Here is a 13,939-nt window from a genome sequence, read left to right as displayed (position 1 = left end):
CATTTAAAAAGGCAAATTAAGAAAATTGGTACAAACTTGATTGTTTGGGGTTAGCGTTCATTTTTCCGGAAGAAAGGGCCAAAACAATTTGTCCACTCCTGGTTGGGAAAAACTCACACCACATGCAGTCCCTGTGGTTCCTGTGTGCATTCCAGTATAACTGTGCCAGGACACCCTCTCGGTAACGTTCAAATCTTGCTTTTTTTTCTCCCGTTTTCAGAGAAGAATGCATGCGTCGCTGTACCCATCCAAGCCGTTGGCAAGGGTGTGATGATCTCTCCTCTTCCTTTTCCAGCGCCAGCGCTAAGGCTGCCCCACTCAACATTAACAAGGTCTCCAACAGCTTACTGAATTTTGGCCGAAAACTCATTGCTCCGGCCATGGCTTCAGGTGGGGCGGCGGGTGCTCCCGCCGGCGGGGGCGGCTGTCCTCCCCCTGCGATGCCCGGCAGGAGCGCACTGGAACCTCTCCAGCACCACCACCACCAGCACCACCAGCACCAGCACCAGGTCCAGCAGCAGAGGATGATGAAGTCCGAAAGCATGCCGGTTCAGCTGGGCAAAGGTAAAAGCGAGACGTGTGGCAAAATCCAGATACGCGGCTTCTCTCGGAATCATAGAATAATCTCAGAAATTGCTCCAGCAAGGGGTTTACAGTGCAAATGTGAAACTGGAACGTAGTGAATCCTCGATGCTAATCCTGTTCGGAACAATGGAAGTAAAATTAGGCGTGGAACAAAATCATTTCCACAATTTTGGAGAGGCTCTTTTGTTTGCCTTTTTAAAAAAGCTTTCCATAGTTCTTATATCACATTATTTTTTTACCTTTTGGTTCAAAAGTAGTCCTCAGTTGGTTATTTTCTTTCCCTGCTTAATATAAAAAATGTGTACAATTTGAAGCAACTTCTATCGATGGGATCAACTGTAGCTTAATTTTGATCTAGATGGTCAAGGACAACCCTATTTACACTTGTATGTGCCAACTAAAATGTTGAATCATCCAGAAGTGCACCTGACACTTTCCATACCGGTATAAGAATAAAAAGTTGTAGTCGTTTTGGGTCATTGTCATATACAAGCTGCGCACATATTTCTCTGTCAACAGGAACATGGAGATTTGGGAAAGTTACGAAGTTGTTATGCAAATTTATGATGTAGGTCACAAAGCATTTTCGTGGTAAGAGGAAATAAAACATACTGCAACACTTCCGTACCTGCAGCTTCCTCTCATCCTATTGTTTGTCCATATTTGGTACAACACTTGCAGAAGTAATTTAAAGTCAACAAAATGTAAATGTATAATACTTTTAATCCGTTGAGTTGAGAGTAAGTTTTGTTTTACATATTAGTGCCATGCTTCTTGTTCCAGACCTGTACCGTTATCAGTAGATTGCCTGTAGTTGGATAGAAATTTCAAATGACAGCAGCTACCTACATTTGCAAGTGCCATAATTTATATTTTTAAAGAGAAACCCAAAATGGCAAAGGAAATATAAAGTCTCATAGAGGCTGCCCGGTGAATTCTCTCTGAAGTTTAAATGTAGGAATAGCTTAGCAAAAAAAAAAAAATCCCTATTTGCTGTGACACTGTGGCAGAGACAGGCTAAAAAGATCCTTTGGGAGCATGATGCAGATACCTTTGTATCAGCATCTCCGGGGAGTGAGGGCACTCTCTGCAGCTCTGAGAAGTTGTGGGTACTTCTCTCCCAGGCATTAGGATTTAGGATTTATCCATACCCTGAGAAGATCTTATTTCACTCCCTCAGTTTGTACTGAACTTTTTAAGTGCCTTTTTACTTCCTGTACTGCTTGCTTTTTTTTTGTTTTTTTCCCAAACTCTGGATTCTTCTCTAGATTTTGAGTATCTAAAACCTACTTGGCATGGTCTGTTACTATAAGGCTCCCAGGTTACTTAACTAGCTGTCACTAATTGTCTTAAGTTCCTGTTCTTCACTGTGTTTTCAGCTCTCCTCAGCCTCCAGCAGCTTGGTTGTTTAGCTGAGGTAGGCAGAGGCTCAGATTTAGCATTTAAATTGATAGACATTTGCACTTGCAGTTGATCTAACACTCACACATGCTCAGTTGGACAGTATACCAGACTGAAATGCTGTAAACCTGACAGGCATCAAGGCATAAAAGAAGTTATGCTTTTTCTTTCGTGTTGTATTAGTCCTTTTAGGTTTTGAGTGCTCAATGCCAATAATTTAAATTAATATGTAAAGGGTGATAAGTTTGAAGAGATTAAATTAATTGCCTGATTTCCTTTTTTTTTTTTAATTAAATGTGAAGTCCTTTGGTAACAAGATATCTTGCAGGACTGGCAAAATGATCGTGTCCCGGCTTCAACAGCTCTGTTTGGGCAGAGTTCCGGCGCACAAACCAGCAGCAGTGACAGGTGCCATTCGTGCTGCCACCTCCAGGGGTAGCTTGTGCTGTGCGCTAGAGGAGGGATGGCTGGTTTCTACAATCAATAGCAATTCTCTCACTCTGAAGTTTTGGTCGTTGCTGAATTTCTTTATGAAAAAAAATAATATAATTTAGATAATGTAAACAGAAAAACAGCTGACTAATATTGGTTAAAAAAAGGAAAGAAAATTCCAGATGAGTGTTCAACATTACAAATCACAGTTCAACAAAGTATCCAGACACCTATTTGGAAATTCAGTTCCTCCTAATAATATATTAATCACATTCAGCCTGTCCTCACCTCAGAAGAAAGTTGGGTATCATTACTGATTAGTTATGCAAGGTAGTTTGCTAACAGAAAAGGGATTAAAATATTCACTTGATCCTACACAATGAAGGAATCCATTGGCACAAAAGTTCAATTCAAATCTCAAGTTTATTAGATTGTCAATTGAGTTTGTTGTCTTGAAAGACAGAAGTATTGATAATGGAAAAAAAAAAAAAAAAAAAAAAAGAAGAAAAACCCAGCATTGTCGCACCTTGTGTTCCAGTAGATTCTTGAATGTTCAGAAACTGGATACTCTTTGATTACCAAAAAGCAGTGTGTTACCAGAAAAAAAAGCATTTCTCTTTCACTGATAGTGCCAGATACAGTTTTTCTTCTAGGTCATTTCACACTGAAGCCCAAAAGGCTTTTGATTTTAATGTTGCTTTATCACAAGGACACATTAGAGGACCAGTTTAAAGATGAAGTTCTGCCAAAACTGTGATCAACTATTTAAAGAGTTTCCAGACTACTGTTTGTTTTCTGAGTTGATGCTTCTGCAGTAATGTTGTAACACGAACAGAATTTCCATAGTCATCGAATACGCCCTAAAGAAATGATCTCCATATTTAGAATTATTTATGAACTATGTCTAGAAAATGAGTATGCTTTTTCAGAAGGAAAAATAAGTTGTTCTTACTGATAGCAGAACTGAATAAAAGTGAAAGAAATAAAATACTGACTAACAAATGCTTTTTTCCTTTAAAAAGTAAATGTATATATGAAATTATGAAATTTTATTGACAGTGAGATGCTCCCAAACTAGCAGAATGACACTGTCAGTGTGAAATACAAGAAACAAAACGGTTTTGATTGTTTGTGTTAGTTCAGATTTTAATATAACCAGTCTTAAAAACACTGTTTTTTCGCTCATGTCTGAACGCAGCACGTAACGCACCGATTATTAAAACTCCCCATTTCTTTACACCTGCTCTTAAAACGCCCTTTGCGTTCAAAGCAAGGGGTCTTCCAGCTAGAAAGCCCAAAGCCGCGGCTCTTCCCTTGGGTGGATTGCATTGGTTTGGGTCAACCCTCTAACGCTGTGGTTCCTTCCCCAGGCGAGGCAGCCGCCGGCAGCGATGGGGGGCTGCCGGGCCCCCCGCAGCACCCCCCAGCCCTCCCAGGTAGGGCTGCCCTCGGGCTTTCCGTGCCCACTGCCCTCCCCGCCGCCCGCCTGGCCACCCCCGCGGGTTCTTCCATGCGTGGCATCTCCATTCCCCACCCTGGTCCATCCACCGAGTGGCACTGTTGGGTAGAGAGAGAAAACAGCAGCTCCGCTCCATCACTCCCTGGCTGTGCTGTGTGTGGCCCTTCGGTTGCGTCCGTCTTCGTTACAAATGTGTGTTTGCCTTGTACTTCGTAGTCCATTTCACGCTATGTCATGTGGGGCAGTTGGACCATCAATGTCTCTTTTGGTTGCGTTACTTCCCTGTTGTTATATTCTAGGCAAGTATTTTGAGCTGAACATCTGCTTTAAGGCACTTGACTGAAGAGGAGCTCACCTGCCTTGGCCTGAAATAATAAGCGTATGGATTTGTGTGATGAGATGGTTTGAATAAATTTTAAAAGTGCTGGAAGCCTTTGTTCCAGTCTCAGGGCAGGAGAAAAAAGGAAACTAATTTATCTGAAGTTTAAAAGTTTTATAAAACTCATACCATGCTTTTTGCAGATTTTCATACTCTGCATCCCGACCATTGCAAATACAGAGTAATAGATGAGCAGATCTAAATGGTTTTGAATTATAGATCGTGCCTTACTTCTGTTCTTCTTAGTATCTTAGTCCTTGCTCTCTTTATAACTCTGAAAGCCATTCTTTTCCTTTGTAGAGGCCAAACAGAAGGAGCCATCAGTTTTTTGTGTCTTTTGTGCATCTTCGTCTGATTTTTCATATATTTTAGTAGTGACCTCCAAAGACCATGATTATCTCCCTTATAACTTAACTCAAACTTGGTAAAACCTGCAGCTTGCTTTTCTTTCCGTGTAAGTCTTCTCCGCTCTCACCATCCTCTTTTACTTTATTATGAATCCTTATTATCGATCATGTTACGTTTAAACTTTCCTGCTTCTTTTCAAGACAGTTGGATGTCGCCACCCTCTGCCCTGCCAACAATACCAACAGTTTGGTCTCTTTTCCCGCTATCATATCCATGTATTTTCCAAATGGTTTTGAGACAGCACATTTGTAACCCAGCAATCATTAGCAACAGGCAAGTAGTGATCCAGTTAGATGCCAGCAGACGGAGGTAACGCTGCTCCTTTTCACCCAGAAGGTGATGTATTTTTAGTGTATTAAATGCTGTGCCTTGTTACTAGGAACTGTTTATGCATTTTAGTGTGCATATATTTTTTTTTTTTGAAACATCCTCCTCAGTAATGTGCTCTGACTACTGCTTACGTCAGGGATCTTTAGCTGTTTGTTCTGTGTGCCTCAGAAGCATCTATAGGGTTTCTGTGTTTGGGATTTCTTCAGCCAGTTTCATGTGGGCTTTAGGACCTCCTGGTATACATTTAGATGGTCAGAGATTAGGTTTCTCTAATCTTCTTTCAAGGAGGCATAATGTATTTATCTGAGATTGATAGAATGAGCAGAGGAAAATGAGGTTTGATTCAGTGATGTTCTCGGGTTGCTGATTAAGCTGCTAAAGAAGGAGATGAGTTTGGCTAGTTGTTAACTGTAGTCTATTGCATCACTTTAGACAATTTGATTGTACATGGAGGGTAAGAGAGGTAAGAGTTCTCTTCTTTTTTTTTTTTCCTGAGGAATAATCCAAAATTAGAAACTCTGTCGAATAACCTTCTTGTTAAGCTGTTGAGTGAGAACGTACCACACTGGTTATTGAAAAAGATGCAGAATCAGTGAGATACACACAGAGAAGATACAAATGCCATTTTGTGCAATCCTCCCGAGAGCCCGAAATTTCTGCGTTGGTGCTACAGTGTTATGTCTGAAGCTATGTGAGGGTTCTTAATGCCACAGAAATTGGTGCACACAAAATACATCTGAAAGGCTTCAAAAGCATCACGGTAGCTTCAGTTAACTGTTCTCGCAGCAGCTTCACTAAACTTCTGTGCTGGGAAAATGATAGGTGGCTTTTTTGTTACATTAGGCAAAACGTGATTGGTGTGACTTGTCTTTCAGCGTTCTTGTTATATCCAGTTGTAAAAACAATGACTTCTCTGGAAATTGGAAGAGCCTATTACAGTCCAAGAACTCTACTTTATGATTTGCAACACACTGTACTTATACACTAATGCTGTTCTTTCTGTCTTGCTTAATTCTTATTCACATCCCCAAATAATCCATGTCACAGTGCTGTTCACAAGGTTGGAGTCAGAGTAAAAATTTAGTGTTTCCTGATAATAATCTTCTCAGATTTGCTTATTCATGCATTAGGATCAGGTGCATCCCAAGCTTTCTTCTTACCGGGGTATCAAACATACAAAAATAGTATTTTTATCACTTCTGTTTTACTGCATCTCTATCATTGCTTCATTACATTTTCCATTGCTTTTACCTTCATTATATTTTATAGGCCATAGGCCATAAGAACCAGATTAGTCAAAGCTCTTGGTGTTATTTAAGCAAATTCCCTTTTAGAATAGTTGTATCATTCTGTCCACAAAATCCCAGCTATACATATTTCTTCTCTTGCTTGGTTATGCTAGTTGCATATTCCATTCCTCAAAACGGTGATCCATCTTTGGAACTGTAGCTGCTTTGTAAGCAAAGTGGTGGCCATAAAGATGGTTCTCTGTCTTTTCAGTTTCCTATTATATTTTGGACTTTTTTTTTCCTTAGAGATGAAAGACAGGATGTAGAAAATAATATCCTTAAAACGGATTTTTCCATCATTTTACGAAGGTATATTATTTCATGTGCATAGTTACCTCAAATATATTTAGTGTCCCTCTCTTAATGTTATCAGTGAAATTTTACCACATAATCTGCTTCTTTGCAGGTGAAGTGAGTTAAGTGCAGGCCATGCAGTGGAGGTATGTGAAAAACATACAGTGCTCCCTGTTTAACTTTTTTTCTTTTTTAGTCTTGAGCCTATGTGGAAAATATCTTCTTATTATTTGGATGGGAAAGAGGACCCATTTAGTCTGATTTATACATAATAAAATACTTTTTCATTGCACTTTATTCTGTCCGCCAAAAAGATATTTTTATGTTTAGCATCTATATTGGCTGCTCTGGCTTAGCTGCGTGAATTTCTTTTGTAAATACTTGATTTGCTAAAACGTGTAATTTCATGTGTCCCAAAACTATTTTAAGTTTTACCTACCGTAAAACCACACTTCCATTGTAAATTGCCACTACGAAATGCATGAAAAGTCTCCTTCTTACATAAAGGCAACTGTAAGGATAATGGTGTTTCCAAGTGACGTGACTTTATTCTAAAATTAGAAATCTTCTAAAATCTTCCTTGTGAATGAATTATGGCTGATGTTTGCCAGGCAGTGTTTTCTCCTTTTCTACCACTGGAATTATTTGTGGAATCTGAGATTCATATTCACTTGGTTAATGTGTATCCCATTTCTCTATAAAACGTGAAGACAAAAAATTAAGTGAGATCTGCAGCTTCCATCTCCTGCACTTTAATGAAGCCGTTCAGACTAAGTGGTAGGTGGTAAGGGACTAGAGGGGGGCCAGGAAGAAACAGATAAATAAAGTTGAATGAGGTTGGTGGGAAGGAAAGAATATATAAAGGAAAAAGTCAGAATAAAGAAGTTGCAGAAGCAGAAGTGGCAATGTGGAGTGGTCTGCAGAAGAGTAGGAGGTGGCAGACAGAGAAGAGTCCACAGGTCTATGAGCAGCAGGACATAAAATGTGAGAGCCAAGAGCAAAATCAGGCAGGAGAGAAAGAAGGAGAAGGTGGGAAGCAGTTCATATGCCATTTTTCTTCCAGAAAATGCTGAGATTGTTAAACCCAGATCCTTTCTTGGGTTTCGTCCTTTTTGGTCTGATTTTCACATGCAATGTTTTTTTCTTTGTTAGTTCGGTCTCTTTGCATTTAAGTCTTCTTGCTAAGAGGACATTTTAAATAGATCTGTACTTATTTCCTTAAGAGAACGTGAAATGCTGGTTTCATGTGGCTGCGGCTGTGCAATATATGCTGCATAGGTCAAACACCACGGAGAACTTGGCTCGGGCTTTGTCCCCACCCAGCAGGTGGCCAAGAGCGGACCGCTGACTGCCACAGCGCTTCCAGGACAGTTACCATTCTAGATCTTAAATGACTGAAGTAAGTTAAGGCGTTTCTGTATGAGTAGGTTTTGCTAGTTGTTTCCTTTTGTTTAAAATGTTTGGTCTCAACAGAGCTGGTCTCCTTCTGTATCTAAATCTGAATTTCTTTCTGTGTTTTCTGCAGCCTTTTCTGCCTCTCTTTTCTTTCATTTCTCTGTCTTCTAGCTTTTACTTCTCTAGAAACCTGTGTCATGGGGAAGACCACAGTGCACAATGAAGAGGAGGCTAACGCATTGCACAAAAGGAGTTAGTTTTGTATTTTCAGAATTGGTAGCGCATCCTCAATGACAAAACACTAACTACATTGTAAGGTCTGTCCAATAATATGTGGCATATCTGGGAGTAAAACTGGCATAGAGGGTGGAAGCAGCTCAGAGTAAAGAAGGATGAACCACTGGCATCTGTGAGGGACGTGGTTTCAAATACGATCACAATCTTGCAAATGAGATGGAGCTGCACCTGTGACATCTGAATGATGTCATTTCAAAGGATCCTTCTTGATGCTGTAGATGGTAGCAGGAAAAGCACACCGGAAACACAGGAAAGGAAGAACAGAGAAAATCAACAGGCTCATCAGAATAGCCAGCAAAACAAGAAAAATGAAGAATTCTAGAACCTTAGTTTTATGTGCTATTACATTTTTCAGAATGGAAATTCTAGAATTGCATCATGTCACACTGGATTGACTTCCTCATAAACCTCACTGAAGCATTTTTTAAAACTAGTATCTGTCCTAATGAAAACTGACATATTGTCTTTTCTTCTGGAGCTATTCAAAATAAAATTTTAAGTTAAATATTTCAAAACACTTTGTGGGCCTCTACTGGAACAGATTGGCTGCCTGACTGCATACAGTGTCATGGTGAAACAGCCCAGGCATCTACCCAGATGTCTTCGCTAAGACAGTGGACATCACTAGATTCTTTTGAAAAGCTGCCTGAAATATCAATAAGTAAATATTGAGTAGTCTTCATCAAAATATCTGTTAGGTGGAGATTTGAAGCATGAGAACTTACATTCTTTCCAAAACTTACCTTGCTTTTTCCTGTTGTAAGTCTAGATATCATCATCCAGATGTTCAATGCCCAACTCATTATTGGAATCTAACGTTCTTGTTCTTAGCTTTCTTTGCCAAGTTTTATTTTCTGTTTGCCAAGAGAAAAAGGGTTTCCATTGCAGTGTTGATGATAGTAGATTTTTTTTTCTTATGAGATGGTACTTTTGCTCATTATGCCACACAGGGAAGAGAAGGTCCTCAGTCTATGGATATAACAGACTATATATATTGACACAGTATTTTTAGATAAGTGTATATATATTGTTTAGCATATATATATATATACACTATATAGTGTGTGTTTGTATATGTATCTGTATATACACTAAGTTTTTCTGATTTTCTCTCATACAAAAATTAATTTCCATATATGTCAGAATAGTCCTTCAGTCTCACAGCGCATGCTGACATACTTCAACATTTCATTTTGTGTTAATCTATCTGTGAATCTTGGTGAATGACAATTAAGACAAAGAAATATTTACAGGGAAAAGAAACTGCCTGTTGGTTAATTCATGTATTACTTTATACTTGCTTTACAGGCCAAAATTCTAAAAACATCAGCTCATCCCCAAGCATAGAAAGCTTGCCTGGAGGACGTGAATTTACAGGATCTCCACCGTTATCTGCATCAAAAAAGGATTCCTTTTTCAGTACAATCTCCCGCTCCCGTTCCCAAAGCAAAACCATGAGCAGAAAAGAATCGGTGAGTTCTTTAACTTTTACAGCTATTTTAATGTCACACTGCATTACTTGTTAGAGCCAATCGTTTCTTCCATTCATTAAGCACTTGCAGTTGAAAATGTTTCCCTAAGCACACATTAGGGGTAAAAGCAGAAATACGCTATTTCAACTGTTTCTGTCTCCGTTATGGCTTCCATCCCATAATCCTACCTGAAATGAAACTGTGAAAGCGCCTATTGCCTCTGAGAAAGAGACGTCCTGTAAGTTCATTTGCTTTGTTAGACTTTTGGTGTAATCCTGCAGTTAATAAACAGTTCAGTGGGGAGCACAAATGCTCAGCAGATCCAAACGTGTCCATCTGTTGTCCCTGAAATTCCTTAATACGTCAGAGGTTTCCCAGTGTCTGTAGCATCTGTAGTCTGCAGTCACAGTTCTATTTCTCGCACAGCCCTGACCTTCCATTTGGCCACAAGATACTATTATTTAAGCAGATTGTTTTCATCCCAGAAAATCGGCTCATACCATGGGTGTGCTCCAAAGAAATTCTCATCCCATCAAAGATATTTTAAGAGCACTACTTTTGTAAACCTCATATGCCATGGAGCAGAAGGTTTCTTCTTTATTTTATATACACGTATCCCATTGTCTTTCTGTTAATTAATAACCAGCTACATAGTAGATGGGAAAAGTTGTATTTTTTGTAGAATGAAGGCATAGTAGTGCTCTCATTCCGTTTTCTACAAATGTATGCTCATTTAACTGGCTATTGATTTCAATAAATAGGAATTGTAATAGCAGTATTTCTGTATAACAGCGTTCTTCAGAAGTTCAGAGGTAAATAGTGTGCAGAAGTTTAATCTGAACATTTCGGCATTTTTGTCTTTAAACAGCAGAATCTTTATTAAGTCACGTCATATTTTAAATTTGAAATTTAAAATGTCCTAATGAAACGCACAACTTTGTTCAGTTTTTGTTCACTGAGAGGGTTTCATTCTTGTTCCACATGCTTCAATGTTGCCTAAAGAAAAACTGTGTTTTGTGGTTAGTCAAACTGAAGCTATAATTTTGGTTTGTGTTCATTAAAGACATATTGAATTGAATTTAAAGCTAAAATTGAATTGAAGTTAAAGCTAAAACAACAACTTAATATCACTCTGCTTGTCTTGAGTTGAAGAAAAATAAATATACCAATACCAATTTTTTTTTTTTATGTGGTTTAACAAGATTTAAATCCAGCTTTGTTTTCAGTTATCGTTCAGGCCAGAACTTGCGGTTTTTGCACTAGTAGAGTATAAGAATAATTCCGCCTTAGTTCTCTACTAGGACACTTAGAAGAATTTTCCATTATAATTTTCATACTCAGTAAGAATTCATTAACAATTAGCATATTTTTCAGGTAAATAACTTCCCAAATTTGTCGTAATTTATTAATTTTTTTTCAAGGATTTTGGACAAAGAAGTATTCATTGGAGTGGATTTGTAGTCCTTATGATAATTTTCAGTAGACTGGTAATCACAGTAAGCTAAACTGAGCATAAATTTTCAAAAGAATTCTTTGACTGTGATATATACTTCATGTTGTAGCCTTTTATGATTAAGCAGTTAGAAAATGTTTTAGGCTGCCAAGATCTATTTCGTTACATTCAGTTTTTGACTGACCTTTAATACTGGGGAAAGGAATTTGTAGCAGCTGCAAGAGGCAAAGGTTTCTTAAAATCTCTTTTCTGTTGCTCAAGACGATGTTTGGTTTTTGTTTTCCTGTGGATTTCATGATACCTGGTTTTCCATGTAGGAAAGAAAATCCCTAAGAGTTCATCCTGAGATCCCAAAATAGTTGCATCAGAATACTCCAGTCTCATAGTTGCTTCATTTACAGCTGTTTTCTGGAGGCAAAAGACGACTTGAAAAAAAATCAGTTCACGTCTTTGTTTTATTTGTAAAACCGAACTGGTTTATATTTTTACATTTGTCTCTGATAATTATACAGATTTTGTTGTTAAGTATTAGGGAAATTACCTTTGTTGGAACATGGCCATGCATCAATCACTTTATGGGAAGGTGCTTTTAAAATCAGTCATTCTTGGTGTGATGGATGAAAGACAATCCATTTCCCCATCATCTTTGTACTTCTAATTAATGCCCTTCCCAAGAAAAGTGGAAATGAAGTACGTGCATAAAAATACATCCTTCAACAAGAAGGAAAAAAAAAAAAAGATATTTTCACAGACTAGAGGACGTTACCGTAATGCTGTCATGGGATGAACAGAAATGTCATCACCACAGGTGGCACCTGTAGCATTGTGCCCAGTGCTGGGTTCCCTAGGACAAGGGAGACATGGACATACTGGAGAGAGTCCAGGAAAGGGCCACCGAGATCATTGAGACTGGAGAATCTCTCCTGTGAGGAAAGACTGAGGGCTGAGGCTGTTCAGCCTGGAGAATAGAAAGCTCAGGGGGATCTTGTCAAAGTCTGTAAGTATCTGAATGGAGGATGTAAAGGAAACACAGCCAGGTTCTTCTCAGTGTCTGGACATTTGGAAACACTTTTTCACTGTGAGGGTGACTCAGCATGGGCACAGGTTGCCCAAAGAGGTTGTGGAGTCTCCATCCTTGGTGATATTCAAAAGCTGCCTGGACACAATCCTGGGCAACTGGCTGTAGGTGACTCATCTTGAGCAGGGGTTGGACAAGACCTCCAAAGGCACCTTCCAACCTCAACCACTCTGTGATTCTGTGACAGGATAAAACTGCAATGCGACTTGTCTAAATTCTTACTTTCCTAAAGCCTGTCCAACAATCTGGACTTTCTCTGGGACAGCTGTAATCAAAATTGGTAGTTAACTTGATTCATTGCCACCAGGAATAGGATGTGTCCATTTCTCATATTAAGGACTTATTAAGGTAGTAACATTTGCGTTATATTTAGTCTTCTAGATCTTTTTTTTCCTCTCACATACAAAGATCAATGGAATGGCTTTTCTCTGGTGTTGTGAGAAACAGATGTCCCCTTTTTTATTTACTTAAGGAAGTGGATCTATAGCGTCAGATCATGTTTTGGCAACCCACGACAGCCTGATGTTTTTCATGTTACTACTGAGTGGCGCTCAGCTGTATGTTAACGCGAGGCTCACCAAATGTGTCTGAAAGTCTGTTTTGTGCTCAGCAGTGAGATGGTTCCCTACCTCTTCATATAGTTTGTGGCTTTCATAGAATCATTTCAGTTGGAAGAGACCCTCAGGATCCTCGAGTCCAACCATAACCTAGCTCTAGCACTAAGTTTTTCTGACAAGAAGAACTTAGGTTGCTGTTTCTGGAGCTGTCTTCCCATGCACTCCAGTGCCTGTTATCATCTGGTTGGGTCAGCCTTGCTGGAATAAAGTCCTAGAAAATTTCCTCTCATACACTGCCTACTGCCACCTCCTTTTCAGCAGAGTTGGGAAATTGGGTGCATTTGTGGCCTGTTTATTTCTCATTATGTTTCATTTACATCTCCAGCAACCATCAAGGACAGTCTTTTTGGCAAATAGCAAAGCTGCATAAACCTTAATTTTGGCAAATATGGTTGGCTGGTCTCAATTTCTGGCAGAATATTCTGTAAATTGCTTTCAGCCACTGAGGTGTGCCAGAGAGGGGATTTTGAATCGAACAATATAAACATTTTTAAAACTTGCATTAAAAAAAACACAGGACAAAGATGGTTTGGGCTGAAAATAAAGTTTTGATTTAGAGAAACTGTGTATTTTAATAAGTAAATTTCTACATAAAAGATTTCAAGTTAAGAAAAATCAAATTATCCACTTGGAAAATGTTAGTTAAAAAATCCGCAAGAAGAAAACATTTGTAAGGAAAATCTGAAGCAGTTTATTTTCTTTACTAAAATAATTTACAAACATGGTCAATTAGAATCCTCATTTCTTAGCAAAAAAAATCCTGAGCAGAAGTGTCGTGCATCATGCTGATTTTGATTGCACAGACTTTTTAATTAAATCAAATTTGACAACATATGCTGTTGTCCCCACAAGCAGGTAGAAACAACTGTTACTGTCTGTGATTTACATGGCTAGTCTGACTGATTTGAAGTTAGTTATGAGTACCCCTACAGGTTAGAAAATTAATGTACACCATTATTTTCAATTAAATAGGCATCTGCTCTACTGATTTAGGAACCTGATTTTAGGCATACAAACTTGACGGTTTTGCTCAAGTAGAAGTGGTATACA

General features: G+C 38.8%; 1 protein-coding gene across 9 annotated transcripts in view; it reads left to right on the top strand.

Annotated features, from left to right (window-relative positions):
* The window catches only part of TBC1D5 (TBC1 domain family member 5), a 326,232-nt gene that overhangs the window by 262,488 nt on the left and 49,805 nt on the right, over positions 1-13,939 (top strand). For 8 of the 9 annotated variants that reach the window (XM_065628207.1, XM_065628203.1, XM_065628199.1 and 5 more), the window contains 3 exons: positions 296-564; positions 3,789-3,854; positions 9,578-9,741. In XM_065628207.1, the coding sequence (XP_065484279.1) occupies positions 296-564; positions 3,789-3,854; positions 9,578-9,741 (499 nt within the window). The remainder of the gene's footprint in view (positions 1-295; positions 565-3,788; positions 3,855-9,577; positions 9,742-13,939) is intronic. The other variant, XM_065628204.1, reaches the window with a different exon arrangement.

This window comes from Caloenas nicobarica, chromosome 2, assembly GCF_036013445.1.
Source record: "Caloenas nicobarica isolate bCalNic1 chromosome 2, bCalNic1.hap1, whole genome shotgun sequence".
NCBI classification, from domain to species: Eukaryota; Metazoa; Chordata; class Aves; order Columbiformes; family Columbidae; genus Caloenas; species Caloenas nicobarica.
This window is presented reverse-complemented; position numbering and strand designations above follow the sequence as displayed.